At 40.5% G+C, this 22,229-nt stretch overlaps 2 protein-coding genes across 6 annotated transcripts in view; both read left to right on the forward strand.

Annotated features, from left to right (window-relative positions):
- Positions 1–22,229, forward strand: part of LOC146235942 (sepiapterin reductase-like) — a 56,164-nt gene that overhangs the window by 23,424 nt on the left and 10,511 nt on the right. The gene's annotated exons all lie outside the window — the stretch shown is intronic.
- Positions 12,425–18,738, forward strand: LOC146235943 (zinc finger protein 862-like). 2 transcript variants are annotated; one of them, XM_084687684.1, is made up of 5 exons: positions 12,425–16,374; positions 16,553–17,255; positions 17,408–17,637; positions 17,717–17,944; positions 18,043–18,738. In XM_084687684.1, the coding sequence occupies exons 1-4, from the start codon at positions 15,920–15,922 to the stop codon at positions 17,868–17,870; spliced, it is 1,542 nt and encodes a 513-aa protein (XP_084543810.1). In that variant the 5' UTR covers positions 12,425–15,919; the 3' UTR covers positions 17,871–17,944; positions 18,043–18,738. The 2 variants fall into 2 exon arrangements, with proteins under 2 accessions (XP_084543810.1, XP_084543811.1); XM_084687685.1 differs by having other exon boundaries at positions 12,426–16,374; positions 16,553–16,853.

The following is a 22,229-nucleotide window of genomic DNA, read 5'->3' on the forward strand; positions in this document are numbered from 1 at the left end:
TGGCCATGGGATTTACTGGGAACATTCCAGTCCCCCTGAAGCCAGCTTGGGCAGTCTGGACTGTGGCTGCCCTCCTCCATGCCCTCCCAAACATGGAAAAAAACTCTGCCTTAAGGAGCTTTCTCCCTCCTGTTAGCCGCATGAAGCTCCGTCCCTCCTCATTCCAATGGTGTTTAAGGGACTTAAAGAGGGACTTGTCTGCTGGTTGCAGACAGTGGGTGGTGTGGGAAGGATAGCAAACCACATGTACCCTATGTGACTGCATGAGCCTCAGGAATTCTACATTGTATACATGGCTGGTGTGGCCGTCAAGCAGCAACACATGTGGTCTGAGGTCATCCTTAGGGAGCATGTCCACAAACTGCTTCCCCCAATCCAAAAACAGGTCCGTTGTTATCCACCCGTTATCAGACACCTTCACCACTGTGTTGGGGGTAACATTATAAAGCCACTCTGCTTTTAGCCTCTTGGCTTTGAAGATGATCAAAAGAGGGCCGTAGTCCCCTGCAGCATTAAAGCTTGCCAAAGCTGTTGTCGTCTCCCCCTTTTCGCCTGACGTGACCTCGTAGCAGGCACTCCCCACCTCTGAAATCACAGTAGCTGACAGAAAATGGTCCTGCACTCCTGTCTCGTCACAATTCCAAATGTGGGAAGGCACATCCTTGATTCCCAACTCGGTAAGGAGATCTTGATATTGATGGAACCATGTATCTATTGTTATGGGGTTAATCCCTGCTGCTCTTGCAGCAGAGAGGGCCTCAGGTTTCCTTTGGCTGAGGTCAGGATTTCGGCGCATGAAGTTTTCGAACCAGTACTGCCCAGCCCTCTTCTTTTTTTTTTGAAAATCCAGGCAAGTTGTTTGCCTCTGCGTACTGGTAGGCAAGCGACTGGATCTCCTTTCTCCTAAGTGGGAAACCTCTCTTGGAAAGGGTCTTAATCAGCCTAACCAACTCTGCCTCACTCTCATAAGGTAAGACTGGTTTGTGACCCAAAGCATGTTTGTAGCCTTGGACATTATTCTTGACCCTCCGCTGTAGAGTGCTTTTTGGCACGTTCCATGCACGAGCAATCATGCGAAGTTGTGGAGCCTGCCCTGCCTCCACCTGCTCCCTATACTCCATTATCGCACCCTTCATCCTATCCTCACTCCATTGATTCAACTTTTGCCCTGGCTTCTGGCCTGGCTTATTCTTCTTTGCTTTCCTCCCCTTCCTCCCTGACCTCTGTTCTGTCATTGGATTCTGAAATACATGATTAATATTAATGATGATAATATTCAGTCAATCTAAAGTTGGCTAATTAATTATGCTAACTAGCGTGTATTATGCTAATTCGTATATTAGCATATTAGCAATTAGCTCAATATAGTCAGTTGAATCAATCTTGGTTGAAATATCTATATTTACTCATTTAGCATCTAGCTAACTAACTAAATTTATGAGGGGTATATAAAAAGGGAACTACATTTGAATGTCCCAGTTTGCCTGTAATACCGTGTCCCAGTTTAACAATACACTATTGGCTGACTGGGACAGTGTCAAAATCGCATTTTTATAAAAAGTAGATGATTAATATTAATAATATTTTGTAAAAAAAATATTCACCATTACATCCCATAACAAAATATATAACAATTACAAACAATCCATTACTTTTTTTATTTTTATAACCTTAACATTATTTACCTCAGAATGCTATGTATTTTTACTTACCATCGCGATCACTGCAAGTTTGTTGAATATGGTAAGCCACACCCCCCGGAACTGATGTCATAGCCAGACAACCTATATTTTCTTATCACATACTTGCTTAGGATGAGCTCAGTGTTGATTTTTATTAATGGAAACATATACATGTAAATATAAAAATTATAAAGCTTAACTGTCCCACTTTACCCATTGTCCCGCTTTACCAGTATTCACCCTACATAAAACCAGGATCTGGGCGGACCAATGAAATTGCCAGGGCGGGCTTTATACGATGATGGACAGATGATTAACAGTAACATAATCAACACCGTCACGAAAGAGCCCTTGGGTTGAATTCGTTTTCAACAAACAACATATTACGTTGCTCTGATTGGTTGTAGGTCTATCCAGTTGAGCGAAGAGGCATTTGTTTTACGAGTTCGGTTGAAACACGCCCCGTAGTCACAGCCCAACGGAGAGATTTCAGACTCATATTCTGACTAGAATTATGAGTATGATGTCAGGCTAGAAAGTATGCTGAAGTAGTTAAGTTTGAAAGAGGAAGCTTTTTTAATTATTTGAAAGGATTTACCATTACTTTTAAGGGAGAATAAATTTGCACAAAAACCTTAAAAAAAAAATCAAGTATAAAAGGGAGAAATACCAAAACACAGCACACATCTCCTGAAGGTGCTGAACGTTTGTTTTTTTATATTTAATTTTTTATTGCTGAAAATACAGAAATTAGAAAATACCAGCAAGCTGAAAGCTGAAATGAATTTCAAAAATGTGTGTCACACAAGAGGCAGTGTGGAAGCTGAACTGCGGGATCTAACAAAGCTAAGAGCTAAAATAGCCTACAATGAGGGAGAAGCTGAAAGCTGAACTGTTAAACAGAGAAGAAGTAGGCTAGCTAGTCATAACAAGAATATTATCGTTTTAACAGCTGAAAATATAGTTGAGATAGTAATAGCAGTAGCAGATGTAGCCTACCATTGAGTGCATTTACTCGGCTTTCTTAGTAGGATTCAAACATACAGCAGTAGGGCCGATACAAGAAGACATGGCGACACTTTGTTGCAGAAGGATGATGGTGCAAGTTTCGTCCGTGAAGCATACAACGATTAATAAAAAATAATCATGTAGACGTGTTTATTGAGTAATCGCATAACTAATTACACATGTAAACGGAGTAATTGTATTATTGGCATGAACCGACAATTGCTAGTAATCGGGTTTGATGAATGATGAACTTTATTGGTTTGTCGACAATAACAGAAATTTGCCTAGCATCCATACCTCAAACAAGTTAAACTAGACCCAAAACTACGCGTCCAATCCCAAAAAAACAGATATTTTCCGAGACCCAAGACTCTGCCGAAACCAGAGATATTCTTTCTATGTCTGTACAGTCAGAAATAGACTCTACCTGCAGTCTTGAAAACGTGTTCCTTTTGGTTTCCTGGTGTGTGTTTGTTTGGTTGCCACGGCAATGGAGCAGCTGTGCTCGCTAATGAGCTGGGCAGAGAGAATGACACATTTAGGTAGCATCCACACCTCAAACAAGTTAACCTAGACGCAAAACTATACGCCCAATCCAAAATATAAGGATATTTTCCGAGACCCAAGACTCTGCCGAAACCAGAGATGTCCTTTATGATGTCTCTGCGGTCAGAAATACGACTCTACCTGCAGTTTCCAAAACGTGACCCAATTCTGCTTTCATGGTGCTCATTTGTTTGGTTGCCACGGTGATGGTGCAGCCATGATTGCTAACACGCTGAGGGCAGAGAATAACCAACATTTACCTAGCATCCGCATCTCAAACAAGTTAACCTAGACGCAAAACTATATGTCCAATCCAAAAAATGAGGATATTTTCCGAGACCCAAGACTCTCCCGAAACCAGACATGTCCTTTATATGTCTGTGCGGTCAGAAATACGACTCTACCGGCAGTTTAAAAATACGTCTACTTTCGAAATTATCTGACGAATTTTACCCACCTCTCCATTGAAGTTAGTGAGAGAATTTGAAAGGCTGCTCTCTCTTAAAGGCTCAAAGCTGAAAATCTGTAAATGTGAGCTCTTTAGTAGTTACATTGGCTGAAAGAGGACAAGTTTTCCTACATTTTAAGGTATAACTTGTTTCTGTAAGTTAAACTATATGAACGTCAGAGGAATTTGTTTGACAATTTAGTTGAATACCAGAAAAAGAGCAGCCAGCAGTGTGCCACTCTGCTGGCTGCTCAATCATAAAAATCAAGAAGGAGCTAAATGTTTAATTTGCACAAAAACCTTAATTCTTTAAAAAGTATAAAAGTGAGAAATACCAGAAGTCATAGCCATCATCTCATGAATGAGCTGAACGTTTTGATACAAAAATTGTAGGAATCGGTGAAAGTATGCAGGACTAGTTAAAGGCCAAAAAACAGCGGAAGAACTGAGAAGTTGAAAAGCAATAGTGAGAATGCTCTCACAATAATTAACGAGGCTAAGTACCACCAGAAACTACTGGTACATCGCAGTCAGTTGGTTTAAACGGCTGCTATAATTTTAGCTGACCACTAGATGTCACTGTGCTCTCCAATTTCAATGCGCCAATAGTTCGGCTCTTTGGTTCGGAGCAATCCGGAAAAAAAACACCAAAGCTTCACAAGGCATCGTTCGCCCATCCCTACTAATTACACATGTAAACGGAGCAATACTATTATTGGCATTAACCGACAATGGCTATCGGGTTTCTCATAGTCAAGTGAACGCACTCGGTGGCGTAGTAGAACAAAACAGTAGCCTACCATTAGCGTAGTAGTTGGCAAAAGAGCAGCATCTTCAGAATTAGTAGTTGTAGTGTGGCATAAGATATAGCAGTATCAGTAGTGGTAGTAGTTGTGTTGTGGTGCTCTTAGTCTTTTAATGAGACGACTTGACTGAATCGCTTGTCTTGTGTTAGGAAATTTTTGGTCTGTCCTCCCTATCAGTTTTGCTCCGTTTTTCTTTCAATTCCGTATGTAACCTAACGTAACTTAAACTAATCCGAAGTCAGATTTCAGTTACCTCTATTAGTTTTCTCACAAATCCAGTTTTTAGGCGTGATTTTAGGTAATTTTTTTAAACGTTCCACCGCTTTAAGCCTTGAGTTTTGTGGCACCGAGAAGCTGTGAAGCTCCCTTTAAGAACGCCATTGTTCTACGTCACAAAGCTCTGCTTCCAGCCAGGGCGGGAAATATGACTTACATTTGTCATTTAGCAGATGCTCTTATCAGATTTTCTGCTCTTATCCAGATTTACATTCTTTGTACATTGCTAGCTAATGCAGTGTCCAGTACTTCGCTATAAATAATTATGTTAAATCGAGACCACAAATATGCAAATGTTTGTCACGTTTAGCACCACTGCTGTAATGTAAAATTTTGGCCACTTGGGGGTGTATTTAACGTTAAACAGGGTGTTTGTGTGTGCTTGTTGTGACATAATAATATACTTTATTTATAGGGATATGAAACCTATGGTCCAAAATGTAGTCATTGCCTGTGAAAAAAACCTACAGGTTGATAGCACTCAGAGGACAATTGGGCACCTCTGCATCCATGGTGAAGGTTCAGGGGAGCAACTTTTATCTATTACTTCTATACTAACTGTGACAGTTTGTCTTAACAGGGAGTCACCACATTACAGGGCCCCCTGTCTCATATCACCAAACTGTACTTCTTCTAATCCTACCTGTATCTACTTTTATAGACATTGTCTGTTTTAATATTGCAAAGCCAAGTCTGTCCGTGCCGCACAGGCCCACTTGATCAGACAACCCAATGCTAAAACCAAACAAATACTACTACTACTCACCCAATGCAGCTATCAGATATTATGGCAGACCATTTGGCTTAACAGGGAGTCACCCCCTTCTGTCTCATATCTCAAAATGGTCCATTATGAATATCCTCAAGCTACCACAAAGCCTGAATATTACATACCGATAGCTAAATGACACACTGCAAAACTAAGTCTGTCAGTGCCGCACAGGCCCACTTGATCAGACAACCCAATGCTAAAACCAAACAAATGACTACTTACCCAATACAGTCTGAATATTACATACCCATTGCAAGACTACAAACCTAAATAGGTTCCTTTCACAGATGTCCGAGCTGAGGCGAGAACTTCAGCTCTTCTATCTGGATCTAACCCTGACAACCATTCCCAGGACCTACTCTGCTTAAACATGACCATACCCTCTAATGCTTTTTTACTTGCCCTGAACTTTGATCTAATCAAATAATCAAATATCCCAAAATCCCTCTCGCATGAAACATTTGTTTTGGGCACTGATCTGAGGACATGATACTGATCTTCAGACACATCATCATACCGTCCATGTTCCAAGTGATCCGCTACCAACGTACAGCAAACCTTCACTAAACTAGCAAATACAAGTTCTAGAACTTGTTGAGTCATAGCATCAAACTCTTCTGACGTCGACTCCAACAACTTATCTAAGATGGTTCCTCTGTGGATGTCTACATCCTCAAACAGAGTGACCTCACCCTTCATAAACTGCCTGCTGTCTGCCTGCCACTCTCTAAGCTTTATAACAGGCGTTCTATACCTATCATTCATTGCTAATACATGTTCAGTAGGCAGGGCCTCCCATATATGGGAACACTTTCTGGGGCCCTGCCGTGGTGAGGCCCAGCCGCGATGCCAGCAATAATCATGTTCGTCCTAAATATTTTAAGAAATTATAACCAATTTTATTTTGAACTGAAATACTCACGATTAGGGCCTACTTAAAAAAAGCAAACATAAACATTGTATTGTTGGCTTAACCGGTGAAGACCTCACCCTTTGTAACGAGTGGTGCGAACGCAGGGTTGGACCAAGTGTTGATTATTAAACAGTCAGGGTACAGGACAGACTACACAACATAACACTAGACCAAGTTAGCCGGTGACAATGCTAGACAATGGTTGTTGTTGTTGCTTGCTTTCCAGTCAACTTCGAAAGATGCTCCCAGCCAGGCTGCAGAGACCATCGATATATCTATGGCAGAGACGAGCAGCAGTAGCCACGATGCTAGCCAAGAGGAAGCTAGTTTAAGCAAAGCTGACACTGAGAAAGTGCATGTTCTGCATTGCTCATTGCTCTGAGGATATTCTGCACTTTACCATAACCACTTAACTGTGGCAGGAGGAGAAAGGTCCTTAAGTAAACTCAAAATCATAAAAATTACTTGTGCTCCACAATGAGCCAGGAGAGGCTCAATCACAATACTTGCCATTGCGTGTGAAATGGCTAAACAAATTGACTTCAAATACATTATAAAAGACTGCATCCAGAAAGACAAGGAAGATAGCTGTATAATAGGCAAAGATGAAGACAGGTAAATTGCATTTTATACTAGAAAATGTGGTGTGAGTGTAGCAGATCTCGGTGTGTCAAATTGTTATTTTTATGTGTGTGTGTGTCTGGCCCGCACACAAGTTGTTAAGGCCTCTCATTTATATTTATTAAACTTTATGTTTAAGTTTTATGTATGAAGATGTATTTGTTTTTCTATAATGTAGCTCCCATCACTGAGTAAGTCTCTCTCAGTTAACATATGTTTTATGTAGAGAGAGAGAGAGCACACACGTACATGCGTTAATAAGTAGCCTAAAGACCTATTAGGGGGGCCCATTCACTGGACCTTTTCAGGGGCAAAGCCATTTCCATGGGCGGCCCTGCCAGTAGGCCTACAGTGTTTGGTCATTTAAATTCTCTCTCTGTTTTGAGCTCTGCATTTACCTGCTCGAACACTTGCAAATTCCCTTTACATCCAACTTCAAGGTGATCTATGTGCAGTAGCTCAAACACCACACAGAGACACAATTCTTTATCACTAACTCTGACTAAATGATTGAATCGTTTCATCAGTTTACTTACAGCAGTATGTACTCTGTTCCATATTTTATCATCAAAGTAATGTTCGTGGAGTTTAAAGTTATTTGTAATTATATTAAACGTTACAAGGTGCACTGGCATTTGAAATACTAGGTTACGCTACGCGTGATATTGTCGATCATGATCCCATTTGTTAAGGTTTCTAATGGTAATTTACCACAAAATGATACCTAAACTTTTGCAAGTGGCTATGTGTTGCTCCCCCTCACCTATGAATGCAATTTCAGTAGTTCTTGTTTTTTTTAATCTGCCATAGAATTTATTTTCTTGCAAAATTGATTGCCAGAAAGAAAGAATATTCGCACTTTTTTAAAAATAGTTTTGCATTTCCTGACAGACAAAAAAGGTAATGATTGGTTCCGATTTGTGCTACGTGACAACAGCATTTGCATATCACAACCATGAATCATTTCGGTAGAAACATGTATTTAAAAAGTCACCAAGAGAGTGGGTTTTATATTACCAACGTTTGTTTTTTGATCTGCAAACTGTAAATATATATGTAAAGTGTCTAAAATATATGTTTTAAACCAGTAACCATGACCGATACTTGCATCCACATACGCGTATATATAATACGGCTAGTAGCACAACGTATGATGTGAATCAGTTGATTAAGCATTGGAAGCAGGAATCAAGCGCGGGAGTTACAGAGGCTCAAAACGTCTGACGTCACAGGTTTCTGAAAGACTCATTGAGGGAGCCAAAACATAAAATGTATGTCTTTCGATTTTCTTTAAAATTTGACTGATGACGTCTTTATACGTAACCTAGCATTTCAGGAAGTGTCAATGTTGTGCCGACATGCTGAAAAAAGTTACATGGGAAAAACCAACCTTTTTCTCAATAGAACGTTCAGATTTCAATGCATTCCTATGGGATTTTCATCAACATGACTTCAACTAGATTTTTCTCAAAATGTATATGTTTTAAAATTGACTAAACATACCTTATTTTGAAGAAAACAACCTAAACTTTCGTTAAGATATGTCTCCCGGTTGTGCCGACCTTCTATGAAAGGTAGCCAAAGCAACAAAAACTATAAACATTATTTTCATATACTTTCTCAATGTGCATTGCAACCAACATTTGATAGCATTAAGGGGTAAGTGTCTACATGTTAACTGGCATGTTTGTTTTTAATATCTCGCTAGTAGTCGCTAGTTATAGAGCTAAGAAAAGGACGTGGACCTCAAAATTCCAGTGCCAGATTTCTCAGTGGCGTTCTTAGCTACATTCAGGCTAACTTAGCATTCGATTCAATGCGTTTGCTACCGGCGTTCCACAGTATTTGACAGTTGGTTAGCCTTGGCCAAAAATGACGCGTTCTATTGTCCTCCCTACTTGTGTCTCCACTAATCAGCTAATACCAATCACCTGTGTAAGAGACTGGCGCTTGTTTGTGTGGTTGCCACGGTGATGGTGCAGCTATGGCTGCTAATGCGCTGAGGGCAGAGACTACCAGAAATTTAGTTGGAATCCACAACTCAAACAAGTTAACGTAGACGCAAAACTATACGTCCAATCCCAAAAATAAAGATATTTTCCAAGACCCAAGACTCTGCCGAAACCAGAGATGTCCTTAATATGTCTGTGCGTTCAGAAATACGACTATAACGGCAGTTTAGAAATCTTGTTATTTTTTGTTTTCTGTGACGAATTTGTCACCACATTTGCATTGGACTCTATGGGGCGAGAGGTGGAGTTTGTCTCGCTTTCGTCAGGCTCAGAAACAAATGTGTAAGTCTTTTGGATTCCACAGACAACTGTCTACAACCAGCACAAAATTAGCTATCTATTGATCCAAAAACGAAGCATGAAGAGCGAAAATTGTGGCAATGCTGGCAAACTAGAAATATGTTTTCAACGACATCCGAAGCTCCCCTCCGCTCTAAGCGATACGGTCTGTGCTCTGGGCTTTCTTGTAAACACCCATGTAATTCTCAGAAACGGTTTGAAAAAGTCATGAAACGTAATCAGTGATATTGAAAAAAGTTGAATAGATATCAGAAAGCTGAATTAAAAAAATATATAGTTTAGGGTTTTGTCAACGTTTTAAAGTTTAAATGGTGGCTCTAGCTGAAAGATTGAGGAAGAAGAAGGATTTGGAAGTTGAAGAAGTTTTAAGAAGTTTGAGAGGATTTGAAAGAAAACTCCATTGGAAACCCATGTTAAAAATATTATGAATATTGATTTATTTTAATTCAAGCATAAGAGGTACAAAGCTGAAAATTCATAACAGTCATAGCCTGAAACTGCTGAATTTTTTGATAGCTGAACGGTTTTAATAGCTGAAGATTTGAAGGCGCTGAAAGGTGCCGCGGAAGAAATGGAAGAATAAGAAGAAGTTGAATGAAGATTCAAAGAACAATACTTGGAATGCTGAAGCAGCATTCCAACAATAAGAAAGAGAAACAGGAAAACAATAGTGAGAATGCTTAACAGCTTGCTTAAAACCTGAATGGGGATAGCTGACCATGCTAAAAAAGCTGATTTTTTCTTTTTTTTTTTATAAGCTGAAGCTTCAAAGTGCCCAAAAGGTATTTTAAATAGGGGCTGGACCTGGACAAAGGCATAAAACTACAGAAAAGAGAAGAAGAAAAATGCAAAACAAAAAGTGAACAAAATCAGAAAGAGGAACAATGCATAAAAATGTGAAAATTTAGCAGAATTTTTTTTGCTGGAGTTTTAAAAGGCCTGCAAAAAGATGCAAAAGTACTGGCAGTTGGAAGATACTGCTGAGAAAGGTATTTTTAAAAGGACCGGGAGCAAGATGAAGGCAGATATCAGAAGAAAAGAAGAAAAATGCTAAACAAAAAGTGGAAAATTTCAGGAAGATGAGCTGCAGGAAAATGTGAAGATTTAGCAGACAACCAGTTGCTGAAGTCTGGGTGAACGAATTTGAAGGTAAAAGGACAACACTGGAATGACTTGAACTTGCTGGAAAAACAGAGCAACCGTTGGTCATTGGCAACATTTCTAACCTATAATCTAGGTATCAGTTTCAAGACAGAGGAGAAACTAATCATGCGTGCCTGCACACAGTCCTGTTCAGACACCTAACCCTTGTGCTGCCTTCGGGTCACATGACCAAAAGGTTCATAACAAACCATTGTTGTGTTTACCCAATTTTACCCAATACAAAAGCAAATTAAAATAATTTTATTTTAACTGTCGCAATGTGGGGGGTCTGAGACAGCCCAACGGTTAAAAGAAAATGCTTCACTTTGTTTTTGTATGCGGTAAAGTTGTCGCAAACGAAGGTGGGTCACAATGACTGATGGGTCAGAATGACCCGAGGAGAACACAAGGGTTAATTTAAGATTACATCAAAATAATAATTCATAGTGCAGGGTTGCCGATGTTGTCGTTGGCCCTGGTGAGTTTTTTTTATAGTAAATAACAAGATAATGCTACATCCAACCAGCGGATCATTTCATGCAAGTGTGTCAAAGTGGTATGTATTAACACCGTAGGCTTGAATAATAACCGAAGGCGTGAAGCTAGAGGATTCAATTGAACATTTCCTACATAAGCTAGATTTACTACTTCAAATTGAAAACGGAGAAAATATTTAAGAGTAAAGACAAGTTATTTTACATCTGTGTTCAATATCGTCAATTAAAAGTAACAACTTTTCAGTTACGACGCGTTTGTTCGTAGGATTAACGCCAGCTGCAGCAAACACTTAACTTCCCCAGCCCTGGTTTGGCTGTTCGTGACGGTCAGCTATGACAGTCGAGCCTCGACTTTTGCAGACTTCTGTAAAACTTGCTAAAATAAAAACGAACTAGCTATATTATGTACACTTTAAGCTCAATGTACATACCTTGTTTGGCCAATTTGGTCGATTGTGGAAACAAAGTTGAACCGTTTTTATTTATGGAGAGCCATTGCGCTAGCTCGATTATGAGAAATGTAGCTAGAATCCACACCTCAAACAAGTTAACCAAGACGCAAACTCTACGTCCAATTCAAAAAATATAAATATTTTCCGAGACCCAAGACTGCCGAAACCATTGATATCCTTTAAGTGTCTATGCGGTCAGAAATACAACTCTTTTGGCAGTTTCCAAAACGTCATCCAATTCTGCTTTCATGGTGCGTGTCTGTTTGGTTGCCACGGTGATGGCGCAGCTGTGATCGCTAACGAGCTGGCCAGAGAGAATAAGAAATGTAGCTGGAATCCACACCTCAAACAAGTTAACCTAGACGCAAAACTTTATGTCCAATCCAACAAATGAGGATATTTTCTGAGACCCAAGACTCTGCCGAAACCAAAGATGTCCTTTATATGTCTGTCAAAAATACGACTCTACCGGCATTTTAAAAACACGTCTACTTTCGAAATTCCCTGAAGAATTTTAACAGTACTCACCTCTCCTTCGAAGTTAGTGAGAGAATTTGAAAGGCCGCTCTCGCTCCAAGGCTCAAAGCTGAAAATCTGTAAATGTGAGCTCTTTAGTAGTTACATTGGCTGAAAGAGGACAAGTTTTCCTACATTTTAAGGTATAACTTGTTTCTGTAAGTTAAACTATATGAACGTCAGAGGAATTTGTTTGACAATTTAGTTTAAATCAGAAAGAGCAGTGCCACTCTGCTGGCTGCTCAATCATAAAAATCAAGAAGGAGCTACATTTTTCATGTATTTAAAACTGTCACAATTCAAAATTGGCTGAATATATTTGAAAAATTGAATATTTGGGAATAGCTGAATGTCTTGTGAACATTTTTAAGGTTGAATGGTGTCTCTAGCTGAAACTATGCTGAAGTAGTTAAGTTTGAAAGAGGAGGAAGCTTTTTTTATTGATTTGAAAGGATTAACCATTTATTTTAACCCTTGTGCTGCCTTCGGGTCACATGACCAAAAGGTTCATAACGAACCATCGTTGTGTTTACCCAATTTTACCCTATACAAAAGCAAATAAAAATAATTTTCTTTTCACCTTCGCAATATGGGGGGTCTGAGACAGCCCAACGATTAAAAGAAAATGCTTCATTTTGTTTTTGTATGCGGTAAAGTTGTTGCAAACAACGGTGGGTCACAATGACTGATGGGTCAGAATGACCCGAGGAGAACACAAGGGTTAAAGGGAGAATAATTTGCACAAAAACCTTAATATTTAAAAAAGTATAAAAGTGAGAAATACCAAAACAAAAAGCACACATCTCCTGAAGGAGATGAACGAAGACAATTTTTTTTATTGCTGAAAATACAGAAATGAGAAAATACCCGCGAGTTGAAGGCTGACATACATTTTTAAAATGTGTGAGTCCCACAAAAGAGGCAGTGTGGAAGCCACGGTGATGGTGCAGCTATGATTGCCAACGCGCTGAGGGCAGAGAATAACAGAAATTAAGCTAGAATCCACACCTCAAACAAGTTAACCTAGACACAAAACTGTACGTCCAATCCAAAAAATAAGAATATTTTCCGAGACCCAAGACTCTGCCGAAACCAGAGATATTCTTTATATGTCTGTTCAGTCAGAAATAGACTCTACCTGCAGTTTTGCAAACGTATTCCTTTTCGTTTCCTGGTGTGTTTGTTTGGTTGCCACGGCAATGGAGCAGCTGTGCTCGCTAACGAGCTGGGCAGAGAGAATAACCAAGATTTACCTAGCATCCACACCTCAAACAAGTTAACCTGGACGCAAAACTGTACGTCCAATCCAAAGAATATGGATATTGTCCGAGACCCAAGACTCTGCCGAAACCAGAGATGTCCTTTATATGTCAGTGCGGTCATAAATACGACTCCTTCTCTGACGAATTTTACCCACCTCTCCAAGGTATAACTTGTTTCTGTAAGTATATATGAACGTCAGAGGAATTTGTTTGACAATTTAGTTGAATATCAGAAACAGAGCAGCCAGCAGAGTGTGCTACTCTGCTGGCTGCTCAATCATAAAAATCAAGAAGGAGCTACATTTTTTATTTGCACAAAAACCTTAATTATTTAAAACGTATAAAAGTGAGAAATACCAGAAGTCATAGCCATCATCTCCTGAAGGAGCTGAACGTTTTGATACAAAAATTGTAGGAATCGGTGAAAGTATGCAGGACTAGTTAAAGGCCAAAAAATGGCGGAAGAACTGAGAAGTTGAAAAACAATTGTGAGAATGCTGTTAAGCTACAAAAAATACTACTATGACGATTTCTAGCATGGCTGCCGCCTAAAAGACGAGGCGGTCTCACGGGCGACCTGCACTCGCTCAAATTTCAAAGACTGTCACAACCTAAATAAAAAATGCGAGACTGCAGTTCCAATGGAAATCGCTTTCTCTACAAAACCAAATGGTTGTGATTTTTAGGGGGTTGTATTTTTCACTCGTAATCCAAGCTCCAATTTGCGAGCTAGAAAGTCTCTATCACGTTGTATCCATGCGTCGTTGCTAACGTGTGGTGACGTAGCTAGCACAGGTTACCCTTCGTCGACAAAAGGCACTTTGTCCCCACAAAAAAAAATTCACCTCCTAAACTTTGCAACGGAACGTAAATCCGGATACAAGCAACTCAATCGAGACCAAGACAAACATTTTGGCACAGCCGTTGTCTATGTAGTCCAAATATTGACTGAGCCTTAGGTGGGCTAAAATTTAAAACATAATAAATACATATGTGAGATAACAATGGTTTGTGCTGCCGAAGGCAAACACACCCCAATAATAACTACAGAGGGTACAATTTCTGGGGAAATTGTAGGGTGTGCTTGGTTGCTTCAGTTGCAGGTGGGTCCGTTTTCCCTTCTAGTGATATTTCAAGCATTTAGCCTACTCATATTGCATAATTCATTAAGAACCCCCTTTGAAACAAGGAACCCCCTTTGAAACAAGCTACTGTAACAACGTTGTCACTGGCAGTATTTCAGATGGAATTGCGATTCAAATATTACCGTCTGCTAACTGAAAAAAAAAGTCCCCCAAAACGTAAATAAGTTCAATATTAATTTAGGGGGACATGGCTAATTCAAAAGCAGTTTGCTAGAGGCAAGCTAGCTGCCGTTGTTATCCACACTCCACTGATTGAAAGCGCAGGAAATTAGAACGTTTCATTTGTAAGGGATAATTAAGCAATAAGCCCCAAGAGGCCGTGGTTTGCGCTGATTTTAGAACAGGTAAGGGGAGTTGTTAGGCACGACGCGAAGAGGAGTTTTCGCCAGTTTTGTTTCGCCATGAAGTGGCTTATTTCCCCGATAATGACCGGCGTTGTATATACATTATCCCGCTTATTACACGGCTACTTGCCAACAAAAATAACTTAACACAGTGTGTCTTTTTATATAATATTTGTTACCATTCGTATTGTTGATCAGCAGAGAAATATTTCACCAAAGACGTTGAACTTCATAGACTTTGAACATTATTTAGGCTTCAAATCAGCTGACGCCGCTAAGCAACAGAGTACGCTGGGGTTGAAAAGTTACCGTACTACTTGCGGAGTGCTACGAAAGACGTGAATCCGTGTAATAATTAAGCAATAAGGTACGAGAGGCAGTACTTTATCGCCAATAAAGTACGTGTTCAAGGGTGTTGTACGTGTTCAAGGGTGCAGGCAAACCCTGGCATTATGACATTAGATTACAAGTAAACGATTTGTTGGTGAAATTACCTGTGGTTTCAAAACATTGTAGCTCAGTGCAAAGCTGTACACGAGACACACAAGAAAGAAAAACTCCACAGCTGTTTAGGAAGCCAAACTGCAACAGAACATGTTTGGCACTCCCCTTACTTAAATCAAGTCTTTCAATAGGTGAAACAATCTGACAATTAACCTGAACTTTATTGCCATAGCCTAAACTTTGTCAATCTGTTCATGAAAAAATGTTCAGCCTAAACCGTTCAACGGAACGTTAAATCGAATTCAAGCAACGCAATCGCTATATATATATATATATATATATATATATATCCAGGGTGGGAAATAAGCACCCGCCAATGGCGGGTATTTTTTCAAATTGGCGGGTGACTTTGCCATGTCTATGTCTATGTCTGGATTTTTTCAAAATATACCACAACATGTTTACGGTTTCAAGCGCTGTGTACAGAAACATAGAAGCTCTCCCGGGCTTTGGGGTTTGCCTCGGAGCATTCGTTTTCGTCACACAAACGTGGCAGCCGCCCATAGGTGTACAGGTGTATGACGTAACCAACCAAACCTTTGATTGGTCCAAGACTCTCCCAGAGCATCATGGGAAATCATTTGCCGCGAGAATCGAAGCTAACCGTCTTAATACATCCATGAAGCTAACAATAACAACGGATCCAGGCATCGAGTTAAAACTTTTCAAAGTATGTGGCACCATATCACCGGTGTAAAAAAGCCCGCCGCTGAATCAGCAGTAGCTGTGGAGTGCAAAGAAAAAACGAGAAAGAAAAGGTATTTTTCGAATAAGTGGCGTATTGATGACAATGGGAAAACTAGGGAATGTTTAGCCTACCTTCCCGGCGAGCAGTCTATGCATTGTACTTACTGTCGAACCTACACGCTAAATGCTAACAATTCGTTCGTCAGAGGAACAACTAACCTTAAATTAGAGGCAATAAGAGACCACGAGTCATCCAAATCTCACATCAAATGCACTGCCATACAGTTGGCGAAGACAGAACCCCAGGAGCAGAGTGTGGCAATAAAGGCTATCTGCTCCATGCAATCGGCGCAATTGGACCGGATGAGAATTCTGTTCAGAAACGTACATGCGATCGGCAAGAAGGGAAGACCTTTTCGGGACTATGTTTGGATGTGCAAGTAAGTGAATTACTAACTTGAAATTGTGTTTTGTGATGGCTAGATTGATAGCTAGTTTTAGCAACAGCGAGCAAATAATGCGGCATAACGCACATTGTTAAATGGATAAAACAAATTACATATTTGTAATGGAGGTCAGTGTTATTAAAGTCACAATTGTCCTGTGAACTCCTTTCAGAGTGGATGACCAGAAAGGACTGGTGATAGGGAAAACTTACCAGAACAAGAAGCAGGCCAGAGTTTTCATGCACTACATTGCTGAGGTGGCAAGAAGGGATCTTAAAAATAAGATTGAGAATTTAAAGTGTCTGGCAATTATGTCAGATGGATCAACTGACAGTGCAGTTATGGAGGAAGAGCTTCTGTACACCAGAGTGAGCCAAGCCGGGAACGTTGAGGTGCACTTCGTCGGAATCCAGGCTGTTGAAAAGCCAAATGCAGAGAACATCACAGCAGCCATCATAAGGATGATGAGAGAGGTGTGTGAGGATAAGAGTTGGCAGAAAAAACTTGTTGCTTGTGCAACAGATGGAGCAGCAGTGATGACAGGGTCCAGAAGTGGAGTGGTCAGCAGACTACGTGGCGACAAGTCCTACATCCTGGGTGTCCATTGCATAGCCCATAATCTGGAGATGGCATTTAAGGATGCAGTGAAGAGTAGCCCCCAGTGCAAAAAGTTGGATGACCTCTTGTCTTCCCTCTATGTGTTCTATCACAAGAGTCCACTCAACAGAGCAAACCTGAAAAACAGCTTCAAGGTGTTAGGAATGAAGCCACTCATTCCAACTAAAGTAGGAGGTACCAGGTGGCCTGCTCATCTCTTCAGGGCACTAGACCACTTCCTCAGAGGCTATAGGGGCTTAATCCAGCATTATGAGCAGGTACAGTAGTATAGGCTAAGACAAGGCTAATGATAATTTTAGTTTAAATTACTTGACTAAACTGAACTGACTCAACATAATAATACTTAGGCCTATAATCAATAATTGAAAAGTTGAACAAATTGATTCAAATGTGCAATTGTGTGTTGAAGATCCAGTCACCAGATTCGGAGGGGGTGAATCCTGTGCAGAAAAGCAAGGCACGTAACTTCTACCAAACGGCAAAGGATCCAGGTGTAGTGATGTTCAGCTGCTTTTTGCACGACAGCCTGACCCACCTCAGCAACCTGTCTGCATCCATGCAACGGCCATCTATAACAGTGGCAGAGGTTCAGAGCAGCCTGATAGCCACACAGGCTGTCTTAACTAAACACAAGAACAGGTAGGTGTGCGTGCATGTGTGTGAGGCAGAATATTTGTAAATATAATGAATAAAACATTGTGCTTTGTTGTGTTCTAAGACCCGGACCCAGGCTTAGGTCATTCTTAGAAGATCCAGCCACATTTGAGGGTGTTACCTTGGCAGTACCCAGAGAGGACCCTGGCTGGTGTGAACTCCAAAAAAGACAAGCTGATAGACACATTTTGCAGCAGTATGGCGACACGATTTTGTGACTTCAGCTCTGGAGTACTACATGCTTCCAAACTGGTGGATATCACAAGCTGGCCGAAAGCAGACACATGTGAAGGTTATTATTAAGCACATTCAACATACGTATTCTAAATCGTTAAGTTGAAACCTTTTACTGTTTGTGCTACCTTAAGTTTTCCTTGTGTGTGTCTGCAGATTTTGGAGATGCAGATGTGGTTTGTCTTATGAAGCACTTTGGTCCACAATTGGCTTCCTCTGGGGCCGATTTGGATCTGATTCCAGACCAGTGGACGTTCCTCAAGAGCAGTTTGTACCAGCAGCATGAGAACATGGAGCAGATGACCTGGCCAGAGATGAACCAGAGGCTGGGAGGCCAGTGCCCTGATTTCCTTCAGCTTGTTGACATAGTACTCCGTATTCCATCATCCACAGCAGACTGTGAGCGGGGTTTCAATTTGATGAAACAAGTAAAGAGTGACTGGAGGTCAGGTCAAGGTCGGACACACTATCTGACCTGCTCACAGTGCAGCTAACCAGCCCTAACATTGAAGACTTTGATCCAGACTCAGCCATCCAGCTGTGGCATCAGGCCAGCGTCAGGAGGCCAGACTTCATGGAAAGAGGAGCCAAGAAGAGGAAGACCCAACTTGAAGATGACAGTGAAACGTCTGAGGAGGAGGATGACTCTGAACAAGACTAAAGTGACACTTTATTATTTTTCTGAGAGATGAGTTATGAATTTATTGATATCTGAACGCGATCTGTTTGCACTTAAAATAAATAAATGTAAATTTAAAGAAATGTAACATGTCAAAAGATGGAAACTATTTCACACTACAGATGTTTTTTAATGTTTTCTTTGTTTTGTACATTAAACATGTAGACCTTTAACTGTCTGATCAAATGTTTTATCTAGTTTACTTCTATTTTGATTAGAGACAGTCTTTTGTTTTAGATAGTCGGTCACACAAGAGGCAGTCTGTTTTGTTCACCATTAAGGCAAGGTACGTTTACTTATATAGTACAGTTCCATTTGCCAATCTCCAATTTTAATAATGAAAAAGAATGTAGGCCTATTAGAGCAATTCAAAATATGCTAGTGCATTTTCTTTTATAAATTTGATTTCTGGAAAAAGGTGGCAGGTAAAAAATAAGTGGCTGGTAAAATTTGGCATCCACCTGCCACTGTGGCAGGTGGGCAAAAAAGTTAATTTCCCACCCTGTGTATATATATATATATATTAGGGCTGTGAAAAATAACGCATTAACGCGTTATGATTAAATTACAGGATTAATTTGTTATTTGTTTAACGCATTTAACATAATATAACCACAATTCCACCCAATCTGCAACTTCTGGATGCGAAGTTCGTGTTCCAAAAAAACTAAGATGGAACACCCAATAAAACCAAAGTAATATGCACACTCTGCGAGAAGACGTTATCGCTCTGGATAAGAGCGTCTGCTAAATGCCTGAATGCTAAATGACTGAATGTTATTGTTTCACCGAAGCAATACCAGCCTTAAGTAACCTATACTACCTCAACGCGAAGCATGCGTTGGTCGGCGAGGGGAGTTCACGTAGAATGCGCCAAACCACCCTCACTGAGCAGCATAGGGCCCTCACTAATGCTGGGGACACACAACAGGATAATTGGGCCGATGTCGGCCCTTCCGACAATCCTTGGGAACATATGTCCTGATTATCTTGATGGTTCCGCAGATTTGATCAGATGTTCCCTGGTGTGAGGTGTGTTAAGAGTGACCACACACTATAGGAGCAAAACAGCTAAATCTAGGATTTGTTGTCCTCATGTTTGTGGTCTCTCACAGTTTGAAAATCTTAGAAGATTAAAAAAATCGTTTAGTGTGTCCCCAGCATTAGTCTGCCTGTCACAAGGTGACTAGCGCAGTTGCCAAATGTATTGCAAAAAGCTGTAGACAGATTGATATTGTTGAGGACGAGGGGTTCACGAGGGTTCACCCTCGTATATATATATACTAGTGCTGTCAAATGATTAAAATATTTAATCGCGATTAATCGCATTAATGTCATAGTTAACTCGCGATTAATCACAATTAATCGCACATTTTTATCTATTCTAAATGTCCCTGATTTCTTTTTGTCCCAATCTTTTTTCAAATTTTAATGCTCTTATAAACATAGAAAAGTGGTTCGGATTGCTTTGTGCAAATATTTTTTTTATTGAAAACAACATTGCAATCGCCTGGCTTTGACGAGGGGGCAGAGAATTCGCATCAGCTGTGTGCTTGGCCATCAAGTGGTATTTCAGACTGGACGTGCTGCGATGATAGCTCAGTTTACAACGACAAAACACACAGATCACTGGTCTTGTCAATAGAACCATTTGGCAACTTTTTAAAAGCAAACTTTCCATTCAGAATCTTATTGGCATCCATTTCGGCATCTCGCGCTCGTCATCCACTCAAAACGTAACGTTAGCCTACTACCAGAGAATGTCTAATATCCGTAAACGGGCTCTGCTACTACTCTTTAGCCAGCTCGCAAGCCAAACGAGTGTTTGACGTGCCTGTTGTTTTGTTTCCGGTCTAGCTAGATCCGATGTGGTGTTGTAGTTTTTCTAACGTCGGTAGTTGTTGCAACAGCATGTGAAAAAAACTACAAAGTTTGCTAGGCCAAAAAGAGCGTTAATCGCGCGATAAAATAATTGACGCCGTTAATTTGGGTTTGCGTTAACGCCGTTAATAACGCGTTAAACTGACAGCACTAATATATACTATAATATATAAGTATATATATATATATATATATATATATTGAAGGACTTTAATTTGTTGTGTCTAATCCAATATGTAATGATGGTATTCAATGACACAAGTCTGTGTTCTAGAAAGAGTGGTCTGGAGTCGCATAGGTCCGATATTATCAGCTTTAATGCAGCAGTTGGAAATCAACAGGTACAGAGCTCTGGGGTTGTCCACGTTTCCCTACCCGCAACAGAGTTTGGGCTGGTTCACGAAGTCCAACTGACTATCTGTCCCTGCCCCAGAATATATTATACAATGCAGTAAGACAAAAAGATGACAAGAGGGTTGATCTTTCTCATGCATCAGGGAGTTGTTCTTGCTGGCGCGTCCCACCTACTCGGATGGCAGTTTCAAGGTTGTTTCTGAAATTAAAAGATAAATACACAAAATGCAACCTGTTTCCCACACACTGGGTGAGATACAATATTTAAGCCTAAGCAAACTTTTAAGTTCATAAGACATAACTTTAATAAGCCCTATATATAATTTTAATACACACAATATATTCTTTAAGTCCTGCATCTGTAACCGGTGTGAACTGGTGAAACTCACTCCTCAGGTATGTAATGGGCCACTGGTGGTCCGCCACTGCCCCCGTAGTGGTCCGTGACGGCCACAAGTAAATTATTGCAACATTTCTAACATACAACTCAGAACGAAGAAAACGGTCAGTAGTAGCCTATTAAAATGGGCTACACAAGTTCCGCATTCTGACATTGCAGCCTCTGCATGGGTTGTACCAGAGCCTCTCTGGTTGTACCATGTGAGGGAGTTCTCCCCTCCCAAATAGAGTTGGTTGGGTCCATAGCCCGTCTTTTCTAAAAAGTTTTTCAGAGGCTACCGATTTTCTCAGATAGGCTACCAATTCCCTGACGCGTAACGATACGCATCAAGGAGGATGGATGGGAGCAGGGCCGGAGTGATGGCATCACTAGACAAGGTTTTACCAATTGAAAAACGGCTGTTTATTTTACATAAATCTCCAAAAACTATTATGCGCTCAAATAATGGCCAAACATTTTGTGTAGAAATCCCTATCTGCATCACATCAAAGCCATATGTCCTAAGTTTGGGCTAGAATATTTACATTGTCTGGCTCCGTGCTTGATCAACACTCGGATCGTTAAGCAGTCTCAAAACTTTATCCGTTACATCATGTGCCGCTAACAAATGTATGGCGCTAGGTCTGGAGGCCTGTTGTTCCGGGGATATAACCAACTATTTAGTTAGATGGTCTGCAAGTTTTTATTTATTGGCCAAATGGTCCTTGGTCTGAAAAAGTTTGAGAAACACTGGCGTAGTTGATAGTGGTTGCGCTTGGAAGTCGAGAGGTGGCAGGTTCGACTCTCCGTGGGAGTGAACATTGGCCAGATACCTCTGACAGAGCTTGCAAGACCACGTCTGTTACATACCCATCACACATCCTTTATAGAGTCGTACAAACATTGTTCCTGTTGCCATATTCACTAGTGCACATTGCCCATGATGCATTCGGTGATTAAGATGCCACAAATATTAGTAAAAGGAATTATAGATAGTGCTGTGCCTTTGATTCAGCTGGTGAAGACAACTCAAGAATTGTACTGTATGTG

Source organism: Hypomesus nipponensis, chromosome 22 (genome assembly GCF_054491055.1).
Source record: "Hypomesus nipponensis isolate SF chromosome 22, ASM5449105v1, whole genome shotgun sequence".
Lineage (NCBI taxonomy): Eukaryota > Metazoa > Chordata > Actinopteri > Osmeriformes > Osmeridae > Hypomesus > Hypomesus nipponensis.

Coding starts and splice junctions, on each gene's coding strand:
- LOC146235943 (XM_084687684.1), top strand. CDS start 15,920: ATGTGGCACCATATCACCGGTGTAAAAAAGCCCGCCGCTGAATCAGCA. Junction 16,375..16,552: donor GACTATGTTTGGATGTGCAA/GTAAGTGAATTA, acceptor AACTCCTTTCAG/AGTGGATGACCAGAAAGGAC. Junction 17,256..17,407: donor TAATCCAGCATTATGAGCAG/GTACAGTAGTAT, acceptor TGTGTGTTGAAG/ATCCAGTCACCAGATTCGGA.